Source organism: Tursiops truncatus, chromosome 6 (assembly GCF_011762595.2).
Source record: "Tursiops truncatus isolate mTurTru1 chromosome 6, mTurTru1.mat.Y, whole genome shotgun sequence".
Lineage (NCBI taxonomy): Eukaryota > Metazoa > Chordata > Mammalia > Artiodactyla > Delphinidae > Tursiops > Tursiops truncatus.
The window spans coordinates 45,893,929-45,913,210 of NC_047039.1; the positions used below are offsets into that span (position 1 = coordinate 45,893,929).

The following is a 19,282-nucleotide window of genomic DNA, read 5'->3' on the forward strand; positions in this document are numbered from 1 at the left end:
TTTATTTTTTTGTTCTCATAGCTATCTTATTATCATGGGGAAAAATCTAGGTACAAACATTCTCTGACCATCTCTGACTTGAAAATCACAGTGGTCTTCAGTCTAGTCCTTTACCTTACCATGCATCCTCCCACCACAGGGCCTTTGCATATTGCAGTCCCATCTGATCTTCCTTCTGATTTTAGCTCCAGTGTCATTACCTCAGGGCAGTCTTCTCTGATTTCTTCTACTACATTATGTCCTTATATCATAGGTCCCCTTATATCATAGGTACACACAATATCACTTACCCCTCCTCTGTAACATTTGTTACCATTGCATTTTTAGTCTTGTGTATTTCTTTGATAAATGTTCTGTCCCCTGCTTAACTGTATGATCCATGAGAGTGAGGATTACAATCTGCAGCAGCTCATGCTACAGCTGCCCACAGTGTGGATTTAGTAAATTCAGGCTGAAAGATAATGCAAGGTTTCCTGAAAACTGAAAGTTATTACTTTAAGTATCATAATTATTAGAACTGATTTTTGTCTTGAAATCTTTAAAAATGTACTCTACATCTACCTGTCTATATAAGCAGGACAAAAAATCATAATTTGATTCTTTTTACTGAGTCCTCTCTTATCAAAATCAGTTACTAAACTCGAATTCAAAAACGGTCTCAGAAATATTGAGCTAGAACCACTTGTCTCAATAGTAAAATCCCCTGATTACTTGATTGTTTTCCTCCATTTTCCTTCTGGACCTTCTTTTAATATGAGGTATAGATTTTCATGCAAATGGAAAATCAGACACTTAGATTGTTAGAAGTATGTACAAAAAATACATTGGCCCTCAATAATGGTCACAAAGGCCCCCTAAAGAGGAACGATGGACTTTTATGCATGGCCCATGTAACATTCATTTTGCCTGCTTAGAGATATTACTTAATTTCTAGTTTTCAGTTATATTCTGGATAGCTGAGATTACCAGATAAAGCAATAAATTAAGGATGAAAAAGTTATGTGTTGTCTCGTTGCTTATGGTTAAGGCCCTACAAAAAAAATTCAGATCAACTTAATTTGACATCATTCTATTTTAGTTAGAAGAAAAATAGGTGTCTTTTTAAAAATAATAAACTGCATGTATTTATTGATTTGTAATAGTGTATTGGGAATTAAATCTAGTTGTTAGGAAAAAGAAAACTCTCTCACAAACAAAGACTACCTCCCAAATCTCAAAATATGCAAAAAGAAAAAGAAAACTATCCTTTCCAAATTAAAGAACCTTGTAATAGTCAAGTTCAAAATGATTTGGCTTATTTTTTTCTTTAGCATTTCACTGAAACTTTACAAAACATTAGAAATCCTCACTGTTTGTATATCTTTTCCCCCCTAATATAGATAAAAGAAAATAACAAGGAGCTTAAAGAAAAAGAATTTTAGAGACAACTAATAAGTTAAATGACATAGGAAAACTGAAAGGGAGAACTGAAAGTGGGAAATTCCTCCCCGACAGAAAGAGTGGAGGGCCATGCTGTATAAATAGACCACACTCATGGAGAAAGGACATTCACACTGCAAACTCCTGAAGACTTGGCTTCAGCATCTAGTAGTAGACCAGATAACGCTGTTCCTGTTTTCATCATGACCCACAGGTGCATCCTCCAAACTGCTCTCCTGTTGTGCTTCTCCACCACAGCTCTTTCCATGAGCTACAGATTGCTTCAATTCCAACAAAGGAGCAGCAATTTGGCATGTCAGAAACTCCTGCGGCGGTTACCTGGAATGCCTCAACATTGCCTCGAGGACAGGATGGACTTCAAGGTCCCTGAGGAGATTAAGCAACCACAGCAGTTCCGGAAGGAAGACACCGTATTGGTCACCTATGAGATGCTCCAGCAGATCTTTGGTATTCTCAGAAGAAATTTCTCTAGCACCGGCTGGACTGAGACCATCACTGAGAACCTCCTTGTGGAAGTCGATGGGCAGATGGATCGTCTGGAGACAATCCTGGAGGAAATAATGGAGAAGGAAAACTTCACCAGTGTAGTGACCATTCTTCACCTGAAGAAATACTACTTGCAGATCATGCAGTACCTGAAGTCCAAGGAGTACAGCAACTGTGCCTGGACAGTAGTGCGAGTGGAAATCCTCAGGAACTTTTCCTTCCTTAACCGCCTTACAGATTACCTCCATAATTGAAGAACTCCCCCCTGTGGCTATGGGAACGGACAATGCTGCCAATGATGTCAGGCTCTTCAGCCAGGGGAGGTTCTTTAAGGAACTGACAGGCAATGCACTGGATTTGAAAGGACAGTTAAAGACTTTAAGCTTTTTTAAAATTAATTTATATATTATTTATTTATTTAAATTTTACCATGGGAAATAAACTTTTTATTAAACAAAAGTCAACATGGCAGTTTTCATTTCAATTTGATTTATGTAACCATCATATTAAAAATTGCAGATCACCTAGGAGACGTTCTTTTTAAAATAAGCCTGCAGAATAGTAGAATTTCCGGGCCCTACCTTCAAGGAATTTGAAATACAAGGAAGCCGTGTGGAATATACAAGGTAAAAGATGATAAGGGGATGGGATTTTAGGAGAAGAAATGTGGCCTGAGCCTCTACAGAATTAAAATGGGAGAGCCAGGTAAGTGACTGTGGAACTAGAAGCAGGGGTGCCTACTGCTTCTACACTGTGCCCCAGGCTCTTTGGCCCTAAAGTTAGAATTTGACTGGCTGTCAGGGTAACTAGGGGAATATTTCAGCTCTTGTGTTTGTCCTAAACTCATCCCTATTATCTGTGGGGTGCTCTGCTTCCCTCCCCATGCCCCACAGGATTTTAAAATATTTATGTACCCATCCCCCTCCTCTGGCCAAGCCTAAGAGTGAGAAGTCTCAGGCACTTCTGTGACACTGTTAAGTAGCAGTCCCTTTATTTTACTCTTCATGGTACAGCCAAGATGTATGGGTGTCTTAGGAGAGCTGGGGTCTCTGTCGACTTCCAGGGTACAGACACCAGAGGGAGAAAGAACTCTGCCTGATACCCCTGCTGTCTGGCTAGGTTTTCTCCATTTTTTTTTTCAGAAAAGCGAGTCTGCTCCTGGTTCCCCCTTCCCTGTTCATACAGAATTTCAGGACTACTATCTGTTTTTTCTGCTGCTCTGCATCTCTGAAGCTACATACTCTCTAAAGTCAAATCCAAGACAGGTGCAGCAGATTAAGTTGTTTTAGGCCAAGTGAAAAACCAGGGAGCATGGGAGAAAGGGAAATTCGGGTGGGAGACAGGGGGCACTCACTTATTCCAGGGCTTACCCTGAGGAAATAAAGTTTCCCTAGGAGCTCTTTGGAACCTGGCCAGCATGGCTGGGTTTCTGTCTTTGTAGTGAACCCTTTGGGAATCTGAATTTTTGATTGTTCCTGTCATTAGCAGCTACCATCCAGGCACTGAGCTGAGCTCCTACCTATGTAACTGGATTTAGTCCTCTTCGAAAGCACCCCCCCTGGTGGCGCAGTGGTTGGGAGTCTACCTGCCAATGCAGAGGTCATGGGTTCGTGCCCCGGAGTAGCTGGGTGAGCGTCCGGAGTCTGTACTCTGCAGCGGGAGAGGCCTCAATGGTTAATAGGCCCGCGAACCGAAAAGAAAAAAAAAGCATCCCTCAGATAGGCATAATACTGTTACTGCTTTTTACAGAAAACCAAGTCTCCAAGGGGTTTAGTAACTGCCCCCGCTCATATAGCTAGTGAGTGGAGGTTAAAAAAGAATTACAGGGCTTCCCTGGTGGCGCAGTGGTTGAGAGTCCGCCTGCCGATGTAGGGGGCGCGGGTTCGTGCCCCGGTCTGGGAAGATCCCACATGCCGCGGAGCGGCTGGGCCCGTGAGCCATGGCCGCTGAGCCTGCGCGTCCGGAGCCTGTGCTCCACAACGGGAAAGGCCACAACAGTGAGAGGCTCGTGTACCGAAAAAAAAAAAAAAAAAAAAAAAAAGAATTACAAAGGTAAGAATCATATACAATATTATTTGTATCTACGAGCTTTCTCCTAGAGCAGCACAGAAGTCTGTGTTCCCTTTAAGGGATTCAGCTTTGAGAAGAAATGTTAGTCAAAAGTTTCAGAGCAGACACTATCGTGCAGACAATGAGCTCGGGGCTCCCCCTTGTGACTCAAGTTGGGTAAAACACCAGCTGTGGGACAGAGAAGTGCCATCCTGGTGGGTCTGCGGCTGTTGCTGTCCTCCCAAGCCAGGCAAGGTCCCGTAAAATGATAACTTTCCCTCTCCCCACAACTCCCCACAGTCTGAGACTCCACACCCCAGTTCTGCCAAAAGCCCTTCCACAGCCGTGCTTCCTTTTGCCTAGGAGTCAAAAACAAGATCCGTACATCAAAATGCAGAGTGAAAGGCATGCCTAGAGCAGCCAAGAGGATGCTAAAGAAGTTTGCCCGGTCTCCATTGTGAAAATGACTATACTACTCAAAGCAATTTACAGATTCAGTGCAATCCCTATCAAACTACCAATGGCGTTTTTCACAGAACTAGAACAAAAAATTTCACAATTTGTATGGAAACACAAAAGACCCCAAATAACCAAAGCAATCTTGAGGAAGAAAAATGGAGCTGGAGGAATCAGGCTCCCTGACTTCAGACTATACTACAAAGTTACAGTAATCAAGACAGTACAGTACTGACACAAAAACAGAAATATAGATCAATGGATATATTGGGGTTTTCTATCTTATCAATAGGATAGAAAACTCATAGATAAACCCACCTTATCTTTGATAAAGGAGGCAAGAATATACAATGGAGAAAAGATACCCTCTTCAATAAGTGGTGCTGGGAAAACTGGACAGCTACATGTAAAAGAATGAAATTAGAACACTCCCTAACACCATACACAAAAATAAACTCAAAGTGAAGTAAAGACCTAAGTGTGAGGCCAGACACTACAAAACTCTTAGAGGAAAAAACATAGGCAGAACACTCTATGACATAAATCACAGCAAGATCCTTTTGACCCACCTCCTAGAGAAAGGGAAATAAAAACAAAAATAAACAAATGGGACCTAATGAAACTTAAAAGCTTTTGCATAGCAAAGGAAACCATAAACAAGACCAAAAGACAACCCTCAGAATGGGAGAAAATATTTGCAAATGAAGCAATTGACAAAGGATTAACCTCAAAATATACAAGCAGCTCATGCAGCTCAATATCAAAAAAACAAACAACCCAATCCAAAAATGGGAGAAGACCTAAATAGACATTTCTCCAAAGATATACAGATTGCCAACAAACACATGAAAGGATGCTCAACACCACTAATCATTAGAGAAATGCAAATCAAAACCACAATGAGGTATCACCTCACACCAGTCAGAATGGCCATCATCAAAAAATCTACACACAATAAATGCTGGAGAGGGTGTGGAGAAAAGGGAACCCTCTTGCACTGTTGGTGGGAATGTAAATTGATACAGCCACTATGGAGAACAGTATGGAGGTTACTTTAAAAAGCTAAAAATAGAACTACCATACGACCCAGCAATCCCCCTACTGGGCATATACCCTGAGAACACCATAATTCAAAGAGTCATGCACCACAATGTTCATTGCAGCTCTATTTACAATAGCCAGGACATGGAAGCAACCTAAGTGTCCATCGACAGATGAATGGATAAAGAAGATGTGGCACATATATACAATGGAATATTACTCAGCCATAAAAAGAAACGAAATTGAGTTATTTGTAGTGAGGTGAATGGACCTAGAGTCTGTCATACAGAGTGAAGTAAGTCAGAAGGAGACAAACAAATACTGTAAGCTAACACATATATATGGAATCTAAAAAAAAAATATTCTAATGAACCTAGGGGCAGGACAGGAATAAAGACACAGACATAGAGAATGGACTTGAGGACACTGGGAGGGGGAAGGGTAAGCTGGGACGAAGTGAGAGAGTAGCATTGACATATATACACTACCAAATGTAAAATAGCTAGTGGGAAGCAGCTGCATTGCACAGGGAGATCGGCTCAGTGCTTTGTGACCACGTAGAGGGGTGGGATAGGGAGGGTGGGAGGGAGACGCAAGAGGGAAGGGATATGGGGATATATGTATATGTATAGCTGATTCACTTTGTTATACAGCAGACACTAACACACCATTGTAAAGCAATTATACTCCAATAAAGATTTTTAAAAAAATAAAAAGTAAAAAATTAAAAAATTAAAAAAGAAGTTCACCCGGACCGAACAGCTAAATTGGCCGAGAAAGTGAGAGGCTGGGGCAGCCCTAGAAAGGCCTTCTCTGTGTGTGTCCAGGGGACTAGAGGACAGAGGAGAGGCTTCTTCTGCAGAATTGTGAATAACTGTGCCACTGCTGAGCATTCTGGTCCATCCAGAATATCAAAAGTATGTTCATCATAGTAGAGGATAAATGACAATTAATATTAATTCTAATAAGAATGCCAGAGGTTAACCTAAAACCTCATGTTTGAGTATTTGCATATGTTAAACAACTATGCCACATATAAGGCAACATATCTTCATAGATAGCTACATATGAGGAGTGAAGTGATTATTTTAGCTGGCACCAGAATACCTCCCTAGAAAAGCACTTGTTTAGGAGAATATCGAATGGGCCCCTTGAGATACAAGGTGAGATCTTGAGGTTGTGGACGTGGCAACACAAAAGACAGCACAACATCAATAGCATGTTTTTGGGTGTCTGTTTTTAAGGAGGAAAGAGAGAGAAACACAGCCGATGGTGTTGGAGTTCTGATGCTCCCTGGAATAAGGCAGCAGTGAAAAATTTCTGATGAGGGCAAACAAAGGACTTTTAAGAACAAGGATGTCTCACAGGCAACTTGAAATTATGTGCACTGATGTGATGAAATCCTGTCCTCCATCTTCTTCAAACCTTCAGTAGAGGTGGCTACCCACACAAAGTCCCCGTGTTTGTAGAAATCATAGAGTGTCCAGGGTATGGGGAATGGTATGAAATGGTATGGGGAAACAAGCAGACGTTGGCTAGATGTCCATACGTGAACCAAATCAGTGGGGACAGCAGGCAGAGCCATGACAACAGAGCCACTTCCCACCTCCACCCATCTACCTCCCAAGGAAATCGTGAAGAGGACATGGATTAGGGGGTGGAGCAGTTTTATCTACTCTTAAGCCGTTCGAAGGGCCTGGTGAACATCTTGGTTAACATAAATATTACGTAAATATTGCCTAACCATATGGACATGTAGATACAGGGTAATATCAGTGTACATTTGTATGGTATTTTTCGCACTTAACAAAGCTGGTATTTAGGAATTTTGGGTGTCATTAGGCACTTTTAGGCCCTGAGATATATCTGATGCAGGACCTTGTTTATAAAATGCTCTGAAGAAAATGAAAAGAACATGCCACAGTCTGGGAGAAACTATTTACAAATCACATATCTGATAAAGGACTTGTGTCTAGAATATATTAAAAAATACTCTCAAAACTCAACAATAAGAAAATAACCCAATAAAAGTGGGTGATATATTTGAATGAATACTGTACCAAAGAGATAGATGAATAGTAAATCAGTACATGGAAACATGCAAGCCTTCTTCATAGGTTTTTTTGTGTGTGCTTGTGTGTATGTGTGTGGTTTAGATCAGATAATGAATGTGAAATGGTTTTTAATTACACAGGAGCCCATTTGATTACATGAGGACCTACCATAGCCACTACCCTTCCTGAGGAATGTCCAGCAGCCATCCTGGTCCAGTTCTGTATGTGACACACTTGAGGTCTGTCCAGCAGAGAAGGCAAGGCCCTCACTGATACGGACTTCTGTGTCGACTAGTCTAGTTATGAGACAGAGAGTCAACAGCTGGTAGTGGAGTCGGAAGGTGAAGGGCATCCAGAACCAGGTCTTGCTAATTGCAAACATTTTCTCTAAATCTGTCGTACCGGTGCTTACTGAGCCTGAAAAAGAAATTGTTTTATGAATGTATCCTTTTTTTTCTCAATGTTAATTGTTGCTTTATAAATATGAGTTTAATTGTCTAAAATCTCTTAGAATAGTTAGTTGAAAACAATCAAACTCTGAGATAGGACTAGAATTGCCAGCACAGAAGTGTACTCTTAATTTAGCAGGACCACGTTAATCACTTAATTTGTTAATTGACTTGATGGATAGTACTCCAAACACTTGTTCCCATCAAACAATTATCACCAAATCAGCAAATTTGGCCTCAGTTGGCATTCTGTTTCAAAATTTTTGCTTTACTTTATAATTCTCTGTGTAGGGTGTTCTTAGGAAACTCAAAATGCATTATTTAAATTATATCCCCCAACAATTAGCCTAGGAATAAGAAAAAAATGGAGTTCCCTTCAAAAGACCTTCTTAAGAAAATTAAAGACCTGTTACAGACTGGGAGAATATATTTGTAGTTCACATATATGATAAAGGACTTAACATCTGTGCATAAAGAACTCTCAAAACTCAAAAATGGTAAAACAACCCAGTAAAAGACTTGACTACATTTCACCAAAGAAGATACACAGATGACTAATAGCACAGGAAAAGATGATCAACATCATTAGGCATTAAGGAAATGCAAATTAAAGCCACAATGAGACACCACTGCATACTTACCAGAATGGCTAAAGACTGACCCTATCAATAATTGGTAACGATGTAGGGCAACTGGAACTCTCATACACTGCTGGTGGAAATAAAACACTGTACAGTCTCTTTGGAAAATCATTCTGCAGTTTCTAAAAAAGGTAAACATACACCTACCATACGACCCAGCCATTCCACTCGGTTATTTACCAGAGAGAAAGGAAAGCATGTTTCTATGCATAGACTTGTATATGAATGTTTGTAGGAGCTTTACTTGTAATATCCCCAAATTAGAAACAACTCAAATGCCCATCACAAATGAATGATTATAAAATGATTGTAGTATATCCAGATAATGAATACTATTTAGCAATTAAAAAGGGTGAATCCTTGATAAACACAATGGCATGGATAAATCTCGAAATTATGCTGAGTATAATAAGACAGACCAAAAAAAGGAGTACATTCTGTATTGTCCCATTCATACAAAATTCTAGAAGGTAAAACTAGTTTATAATGACAGAAAGCAGATCAATGGTTACCTGAGGATGGGGGTGGTGGGAGTGAGGAACGAGATGGAGGGAGAAACTACAAAGGGACATGAGGAAACTTTTGCTACAAAGGGACATGAGGAAACTTTTGGGGGGACATGGATACGTTCTCTGTGTTGTTGTCGATGGTTTCAGGAGTGTACATATATGTCAAAACCAATCAAAGTGTTCACTTTAAATATGCAGTTTATTGGATGTCAGTTACGCTTCATTAAAGTTCTTAAAAATATATAAGAAAACAAATACAAAGTAGAATGGAGCCAACGCATTGTGTGTCCCTTTGTCAGAATCAGCATACTTTGTTTGATGGCTTAAGATCTCTTAATAAGAGTCCAAGATAAGATTAAATTAATAGGCCCTCAGAAAGGAAAAATTATCTTATAGTCTAAGTTCAACGTTGTCAGCAGTTAGATTGTAAGAGGCTTTTATGTCACACTGCAATAGTCTTTCATATTTTAAAAGGTTGCCCAAGAAGTTGGTCAATATCCTCTCATGCTAAAACTCTGAAAAAAAGCCTAGAGCACTTTATAAATAGTATAAAATTTACCATTTTAACCATTTCTAACTGTACATTTTTGTAGCAGTAAGTACATTCACATAGTTGTGCGACCATCACCACCATTCAACTCCAGAGCTTTGTTATATTCTCCAACTGAAACTCTGTACCCATTAAACACTAGTTCCCCATTTCCCCCTACCCCTACCCCTGGTAATCACCATTCTACTTTCTTTTTTTTTCACCATTCTATTTTCTGTCTCTATGAATTTGACTACTCTAGGTACCTCATATAAGTGGACTCATACAGTATTTATTCATTTGTGACTGACTTATTTCACTTAGTATACTGTCTTCAAGTTTCAGCCATGTTGTAGCATGTGTCAAAATTTCCTTCCTTTTTATGGATGAACAATATTCCATTGTATGTATATACCACATTTTGTTTATCTATTCCTCCATTGATGGACATCTGAGTTGCTTCCACCTTTTGGTTATTTTGATTAGTACTGCTTTGAACTTGGGTGTACAAATACCCGTTTGACTCCCAGGTATTTGTATTTTTTTCTAAATCTCTAATTGAGCATGGTAACCTGAATTTGTTGCATTAGTTACCTTTTAGACCCCAAGAGCAAAGTGGCATGGGGGTAATTTACATAAAGACATGAGTTTAACCAGAAGTGGAATTGCTGTATCAATGGTAATTCCATATTTAATTTTTGAGGAATCATCAAGGTAACTATATTTAAGTTGTCTCTTTAAGATGCAAACATCTGCTATAATAGCATAATGCAAACACAACAATAATAGCTACATTTCTTAAGGATATACATTCTGCAAGGGACTCTGCTAAATGTGTTATAAATATATACCATCTTATTTAATCCTTCTGAGAGGATTCCTCCCTAGGAGGAAAGTATTACTGTATTCTTTCTACACATAAGAAAACCAAGGCTCAGTAAGCTTAAGTAACTTGCCCAAGTCCACAGTTGGTAAGTACAGAGACATATTTGGAACCCGACACCATACTCTCAACTACCTGTAATCATCTACTACCTGCCAAACTGTTATTTTTATCCAAAAACATAGCACTGATCTTGTGGTTTAAAGAGAGCACGAGGAGCTCTATGGCCAAGTGGCTCTGGCTCCTGGCTTTGCTCCAAATGCCTATGAGGACCTTCTGCAGAAGGGGCTGCTCTCTTCCCTCAAGAAGTTTGTCTCCCTTCCATCCCCACCCTTTCATAAAAGGACTTTCTCTCCCTTGCTCTCTGGAGATTAGTAGGAAATTCCCATCTGCTCCCTCGCCAGACTCTACAGAGACTATTTTCTCTTCAGGTTTTAGGAGGCAATTGTCTGAACCATGAGTCATAGTTTTCCCTGGCAAGGCTGCATTTCCTTCTCTCGACCACTATGTTTTTATCCTTGTACCAGCAAGAAAGCTCTGTATGCAGTTTCCGTTTCAAGTCTTACACCAGCTGCTTTCATTATCTCACAGGAATGTTTAAGAACAAAAAATGGCCTGTGTTTTTTTTGTTTGTTTTAACATCTTTATTGGAGTATAATTGCTTTACAATGGTGTGTTAGTTTCTGCTTTATAACAAAGTGAATCAGTTATACATATACATATGTTCCCATATCCCTTCCCTCTTTGGCCTGTGTTGTTTAATGGAAATACCCAACAAATTTCTCTTTCCTTTCACTTTTTAATTTCTTGGCTCCTTTTCTTTTTTATGAAAACCCAGAGGTAAAACAAATAGTTTTCAAAGCAGAAAATGACTTACTAATCCAGAAATGCAAGAAATGGAAATCTGTGAATTTGAAAGTCCAAATATTAAAAAAAAAAAAAAAAAAGTTTTCTGTAGTGGAAAAAGCACAGGACATGGAGTTTTATAAACCTGAGAGCTAATGAGGGTTCTGACACGTTCTAGCTGTATGATCTTGGGCAAGTTATGCAAACTGGAGATAATCATACCTCAAACTCTTGAGAAATTAATGTCCAGAATGTATGACTTGGTTTAGCACAGGGCCTTGCCTGTGGAAGATGCCCAATGTTTAACTTAATTAAACGTGAGTAAAAATTGTAGAAATTCCTTACATAAAATTAAGCAAGCTTAAGGAGCGCCCTTCCCAAAATCTCATACACAAAGCAAGTCCTTTGGGATAAAAATGAATGTCATTTTTACCAATGTCATATTGACAGATATTGGAAAAGGATATTCAGCATCTCTGATTACAAAGTGTAAATAAGACACTTCTAAAATTCCAACTTCAACATTCTATAAGTGGCCTCTGCAAGGCTATTTAAGAAACAAGACCAATTGTTTTGCAAATCTTTGAAATGTCAAGAAAAAAGATCGGTAAAACAGATTGTAGGAAAGCGTGAGTAGGAAGAAGAGTCAGTCTTTGTTCATCTCCTGTGATGGGCCTGAACTGTGCTCAGCTGTTTATATGTTACACTGGACATCTGTTGTGGTCTGCTTAGCATCTAGGACCACCACTGACAGCTGTGGGATTGGGGCCATGCCCAACTCTGCGAATGGGCCTCTGACCCAAGCTGAGGCACTGAGAGCACTGGTATCTCCATGGCCACAGTGACTGGTCAGGAGGAGCTGAGTGACACAAGCAGAGGCCATGAGAGTGACAAGAAGAACTCTGGCTGGAACGCTGAGGAAAAAGGAGTCTCTGTCTGTGGTAGCAGGTGCCTGGTTCAGTGTAAGCTTGGAACCAGGACTGCCACGTCCGGCTGCACAGCTTATGTTCTGCACACCTTTAGATGGTGCTCTTCTCTGGGGAGCCTGACATGTCCCACACTGGAAGAAATGCTGAGGAATAAAGCCAGAAAGGACAGCAGAAGAGAAAGATAGATGAAGACACATTCCTGAATATATTGCTTCAGCCATGCCTGAAGCCAGGTGAACTTCTAAAGTGTTTGTTATATGAGCCTTGAAATAGGGTTATAGGGAACTGGAAAATAAACTAGAAACCCACCCACTCCCTCACTGACCTCTCCTGCCTTTGAAAGTAACCCCTGTACACATTCCTTCACGCTAACTTTCGTGAAGGTCTGCAGGTAGATCTGCCCATCCTTAGACGTGAGGAGAGGTACTTATCTGACTGGTTTTTTCCTTGTTCTTCCTGTGTGAGCTGCTGTTTACACACTAACCAAGGTCAGTGATTTATGAACTCTCCTACAACCTCACCACACCAGACACTGCTAAGCACTGGGCTTACATAGACAAACATGGTACAAATGTTATCCTCAAGAAGCTCATTTTCAAGGAAAGAAACAGATAAGTCTATGACTAAAAATGATAACATGATGATAAATGTCATTTTAACATAATGAACAGTTTCCTATAGAAGCCCAGATTTGTCTGTCTGATGGTTTGAGCAGCCTTCACATAGAAAGTATTTGAACTTGGATTTGAAGAGATTGTAGCATTTAAAAATGAAAAGAATGGGAGAGAGAACATTTCAGAAAAGAGCCATCTGAACAAAAGAAGAGTCATGAAAACACATGGCCTGTTCAGGAGATGTCATGAAGGACAGTGTAACAGGTATTGGGTAAGAGTGAGAAGGAAATGAAGCTGGAATTTAAGTTGGGATAGATGCTGAGGGCCTGGGGAGTCGGGTGTTTAAGGAGAGGAGTGGCCTGGTCAGATCTCTTTAAGACAGGAGACTCTGTCACAGCTGGAAGGGGTGGATTAGAGCAGGTTGGGGATGGAGGTCAAGAGGCTACTGAGGGTCTGAGCACAAGGGGATGTTGGCCTGAACTAAGACTGAGAAGGGGTCAGTTTATAGACACATATGATGGGAATTCAGTTCTGCATAATCCTCTCAGCCTTAATATGCTCTTTTCTTTTCATATTCACAACTTCAACATCACAGGGATTAATTTTTGAAATGAATGAAATTATAATTCTTAATCAGACTGAGAAACAACAGTTGGTGTTATTAATAAAACACCCCTATAACCCTAGAACCTCTTTTCAGCTCTCCATAAAGCTAATGAGGTGTCTCTAAAGCAGGGACTATGGGTGACAGATTGGGCACAAGAAGTCATCTGAAGAGATTAACATCCTCTATATACATGCAAGGTATAAATCTATTTCTATACAAGACAGAGTATTGTTCCCGTCTGATTACATTTCAACTGCTTTTTCTAGGAGCACCAAGAAACCTTTCCCATTCAGTGGCAGGTATTGCCAAGCTTTCAACTAATGGGGTAGGGCATGTACCCTGCTCTCTGGCTCATCCAGCGAGGCTGTGACAGTTCTATTCAATGTCCCCTCTCTCACCTGCAGATGACTATCTCTTAACCCTGGAGAAATTCAGACTTTGGTGGCAGGTTGTATTCGTTTGCTAAAGCTGCTGTACAAAGTACCACAAATTGGGTGGCTTAGAACAACAGAAATTTACTTTCTCAGTCTGGAGGCTAGAGGTTGGAAATCAAGGTGTTGGCAGGGTCTGTTCCTTCTGAGGGCTGTGAAAGAGAATCTGCCCTGTGCCTCTCTCCTAACTTCTCGTGGTTTGTAGGAATCTTTGGCATTCCTGGGCTTCTGCTGCATCACCCTGATCTCGGTCTTCATCTCTACATGCTGAGAGATCTGTGTGCATGTCTGTATCCAAATTTTCACTTTTTATAAGGACAATTAATCTTATTGGATTAGGGGCCCCACCCTATTCCAGTAAATGACTTCATTCCAACTTAGCTAATTATATCTGCAACAACCCTATTTCCAAATAAGTTCACATTCTCAGGTATTGGGGGTTCAGACTTCAGCTGGGGAGGGACATATTTCATAACATCATACAGGGGAAGATGAAATATCTCCTTGTCTTCTCCCCTAGGTACTTCTTTGTGTGGGGTGGAAGTTTATCAACTTTTCTGTCAGGTTTTGCCATGAAAGAGGGTCCCCTCTCCCACCTCAGCTTCCCCCAGCTGCAGTAGACAGGGGCACAGACAGCTTCAACTTTCCTTGAAATACTGCTATGAAGCCAAGATGAAAACCAGTCAACTAAAAATGCCATAAAGATCTTCATAGTCTGTTAAAATCATCCCTTCCATCATATTTGCTGTAAACTTTATAGTTTAAAAGACAAGAATATATTTGGGGAATGGGCCTCAGACCAATTGGCCTCTGTGTGGATCTCAGCATCTGTTGAGGAAGGGGGGCCACACTCGGGGAGGGAGATAATATTCAATATTAGCTTCTTCCCCTGGGCTGCAACTTGAGCTCTCCTAAAATCCAACATAGTTGAATCCCATGGATTAATTTTCTACTGTACACCCTACCCCTGAAATGATAAATGTGGTCTGCATGAGAGATTCATTTTCTTTCTATTTACTTAACTTTGTTCTTACTTCTTAGGGCCTAATAACATTGGACTTATTAAGCCAAGCGTGCTCAGCCTCTCTGGGCTTCATTATAATGCTTTCTATGATGATCAACAAAGAAGGTTCCATTTTTAAATTGCTTCACCCTAAACCCTTGGTTTCACCCCAGGGTCAGTTGTCTTGGGGAGGCATGTGTGAAGGGGCGGTTGTGGACAATTTCATTCTGCGTTGCTATCTGTGTAGGACTTTTTGGGCACAAGTAAGAGCTTAAGTATGGAAGGTGTTTTTTTTCTCTTTACAGACAATTACTATCTGTCTTCCCTTGCTAAAATATGGGAGTCTTTATTACAAAGCACTGCAATCTTTATGCCAAAGTAGAATTTCATAAAATTTGCACAAAATCCCGGATAGCTCAGTTACTCTCTTCTATGTCAGTAAAAACAAGAGCATGGCTGGTTGGCCAAAAAGACAGAACTTAGCATGAAGCCATGACTATCTCAAATGTATTTTTAGAAAGAAAAAAATGGACTGAACACGTCATATTCTGACTCCATGTGCAATAAAGTTTCTGTCTTTCATGATACAGTTTCACAGACATTGCTGCCTGAACCCAGCCTCCCACCGGAAATCACTTTAGGTTTGGTGCCCCACACTGGACATTTAGGCTGACTCTCACTTCCCATTCCCTGGTAGCTCAAGCAAATAAACACTACAATGAAAAAGATGACAGGGACAGCATTCTATTTTTAGATGTCTTGTCAAAGAGCTGTTACCAGTTCCTAATGAACCTGTCTTCCCTCTTCTATCTTCCTTCCCTCTCTGATCATCACTTGAGAATAGAAAAACACAGTCAGCCCACAGGTGAGTGATTGAGAGACACTGAGACAGTACCAAAAAGACTTTTGAAGGTTCTGAGCAAGTGTGATGGACTATTAAGCTGTGATAACTTCCAAGGAGACATCATCTCACTCATCGGTAACACATTTTTCATCAACAAGTCTAAAAACTCTCCTGATTTTTTCTTCTTCCTTTTTTTTCTTTTGATTTGCTGAAAGTGATAAATGGTAATAACTCAGAGAAAATAGTAGTGGAGGGAAGCAGTGGGAGAACAATTTGCAACTCTGATTTGTTGATCTTAATAAACTGCTGTCATTGATCAACTTGGAGAACATTGTCCCAGTGGAACCCATTGTCCAAATGCACCTGGCTGTGATACTAAGTGGTAAACTACCTGTTTGTGTGTGAAACACATTTTGCCTCCAATAGAGGATGGCCTATCAGTGACCTTGCCCACCATTAACTGACCAAAATAGGAGAAAATATATTTTCGTAGATTTTTCCCCAGGTCTGATCATGCAGTAACAAGGTTTGCAGGTGCTCCAAAACAATGATCCTTAACTAGTTGTAATATTATTTCCTTCCTGGCCAAAATAACTAACCGTCTAGTTTTAATACCCTCTGCATATATCACATCTTTCTCAATACAGCATTTTAATTCCAAAAAATAGGTTCGCCATAGAGCAGATTAGAGATCTGAGTACTAAAAACTTCAATAGTTTACTCTAAGTCAAGTGGTTAATAAGTAGCAGAGGCAAGGTTCAAAGATATGCAAAACTTTAATAGGCTCAGACAATGGTATTATTTAGTAATTCTTCATTTCTTAACAGGGAGATGGGGACTGTATTTAGTACACATTCCTATGAGGGACAATGAGCATCCTCAACTCCCTGCACATTTCTTTATTCACTATTCATTCTATACATGTGAATTGGACAGCTTGTCATATGCAAGACATTCAAGACACTGTGCCTGCCCTTGGGGAGCTCAGTCTCATTGAAGAAGAAAGCTAGAAGGCAAGATAATAACCGTAGTCACAGAGCTATGAGAGAGTGGCTGAAGTGCAGAGAATGGAGATGAGTCCTTCTTGAAGCCATGACTAGGTTCCCTATCTGGTGAAGCAAACAGAAGCGGCTTGAGCCTATGAATTTTAGTTCTATCACTCAAAGATTTCCCATTTTATCTGGTTTCCACCTCTCTTTAAAATTATAATTGAATGTAAAGGACTTTTGGTGCTGTTTTTTAATAGGTTTAAAGCAAAAGGTCTGGATTAAAATAAATATAAGGATATCTATATAAGAATCCTTATATTTATGTCAGCACATAAATTATGTGACTTTGGACAAATTTCTTAATCTCTCTGAGGTTCAGCTTCATCAATTTAAAAATGGGCTAATGATATATCACTTATATGTGGAGTCTAAAATATGAGACAAATGAACTTCTTTATGAAACAGAAACAGACTCACAGACGTAGAAAACAATCTTGTGTTACCAAAGGGGAAAGCAGAGAGAGGGATAAATTAGGAGTTTGGGATTAGCAGATACAAGCTACTATATATAAGACAGATAAACAACAAGGTCCTACTGAACAGCACAGGGAACTATATTCAATATCCTGTAATAAACCATAATGGAAAAGAATATGAAAAGGAATATGTATATAAATGTGTATAGCTGCATCACTTTGCTGTACACCAGAAATTAATACAACATTGTCAATCAACTATGCTTCAATTAAAAAAATAAAAATGGGCTAATGAAATGATTTATCTCTAAGATTTAAGGTATGAGATATTATATGTAAATCCCTAGCACAATTCCTCGTACATAGGAAGTGCCAGACAAATGTTAGCTATTGTTGCCATTGGCTACATCGGCTACTCACCTCTACTCAAACACAGATTAAGCCTTAGTAAAAAGAAAATACATAAGACTGAAAAGAGGAAAGCTAAAGTTTTCATTAGCACACATGTCTCCATTATGTTAAATACAAGCCGACTTTCATGTTGATGATAAGCAGGAATGAAGGAATTGATGGAAAAAAGAAGTTATTCTAAGATTAGAATTTCCTGGTACCATCAAAGGAATTCTTAACACGTAAGAACTTGAGAGTCATCTTTTCTTATCATTAGTAAAAAGAATTTGTTTTAAAATGTGTACCAGCAACCACAACTTAGAATGCTCTAATGAAATCAGCTCATTTCATAATAGTAGTTTAAGGATGATTTAATTACAGTGTTTATTTCAGTACAATCTTTAATGGAGAAAGAAATGGTTCCACTCAAAAGTCTTCCTCAATAAATTGCATTTAAACAGTCTTAATACTCACGCTCATACAAAGATTGCCTGTGATTTTACATAGACAGTTTTTTTAAAAAGCAGTACTTGAAAGTGCTCTTGTAATTTAACCCCCAAACTCTGATTTTCAAATGGAGAGCAGGGGATTTACCAAATATGTGATGAAGAATCATGTTTTCATGTTCTTTCGTTTTGGCAGGAACTCTTGTTTCAATTGAAAACATTCCCTTACCATCACGGAAACCCAGAAGGCAATCATGAGTTAAGACCTGAAAAGTAAAACTGAGAGAAAAGACTGGAACAACATGTGGTCGTCATTTTCAAGGCCACAGAGAAGGGAAGTGGTTTTCCACTGCTAGCTAAGCAAAGGCAGGCACACGTATCACATTAATGTGGAGGGTAGACAGTAAAAATACAAAGAGATGGAAGTTCCCCTTTCATTCATGGTGAAGCAGGTGCTGACTTGCCCTGCAGTTAGGACTGCTTAGTTTAGGATCCTGACGTCATTTTATATTTGAGGTAAAGGTTTTCTGTTTACATTTGTGGTCTCTCACAACCACTTGAAAGATATGGCCATCTCACTCACTTGGGCTCCTCTTCCCTAAAGATGAACTTTCGTATGTCCCCAAGACCACAATTAGAAGTTTGATTGCAAATCACTACCCCTGAATTTTCAGCCTTACAAATTATTTTATCTGTCCATGTCTAGAAAGGAAGGAAGGAAGGAAGGAAGGAAGGTAGAAAGAAAGAAAGAAAGAAAGAAAGGAGAGAGAGAGGAAGGAGGAAGGAAGGAAGGAAGGAAGGAAGGAAGGAAGGAAGGAAGGAGAAAAAAGTGGTGTTTTTGTTTCAAAAATATATTTACAATGTCAGGTTATAAAAACAATATTAACTTAGAGAAATCACTGTATCATTTTTCCAGCCTCCTTTATAGCTTGTGGTCACCTTTCTTGTTTAATCTCCCTTCAACCACCCCAGACTTAAATCCTGCTTCACTCATGCTCAAGCAAATAAGACACATACCTAAGGTATCATAAAATTTACAAGGGATGGCAACTCACCTTCCCCCCATCTCATGGCAGCCATTGCTAGCTGATTACAGTACCCTCACCATTCAGCCCAAATGAAGCCTCAGGATCCTTCTAACTCCAGAAGACTAAGACCAGTCGATTTGGC

The 19,282-nt window shown here is 39.7% G+C and overlaps 1 protein-coding gene across 1 annotated transcript; it reads left to right on the forward strand.

Annotated features, from left to right (window-relative positions):
• Positions 1-1,622: 1,622 nt before the first annotated feature.
• IFNB1 (interferon beta 1) lies at positions 1,623-2,180 on the forward strand. Its single transcript, XM_004329900.1, has one exon. The coding sequence runs from the start codon at positions 1,623-1,625 to the stop codon at positions 2,178-2,180; it is 558 nt and encodes a 185-aa protein (XP_004329948.1).
• The last annotated feature ends 17,102 nt before the right edge of the window (positions 2,181-19,282 follow it).

Coding starts and splice junctions, on each gene's coding strand:
- IFNB1 (XM_004329900.1), top strand. CDS start 1,623: ATGACCCACAGGTGCATCCTCCAAACTGCTCTCCTGTTGTGCTTCTCC.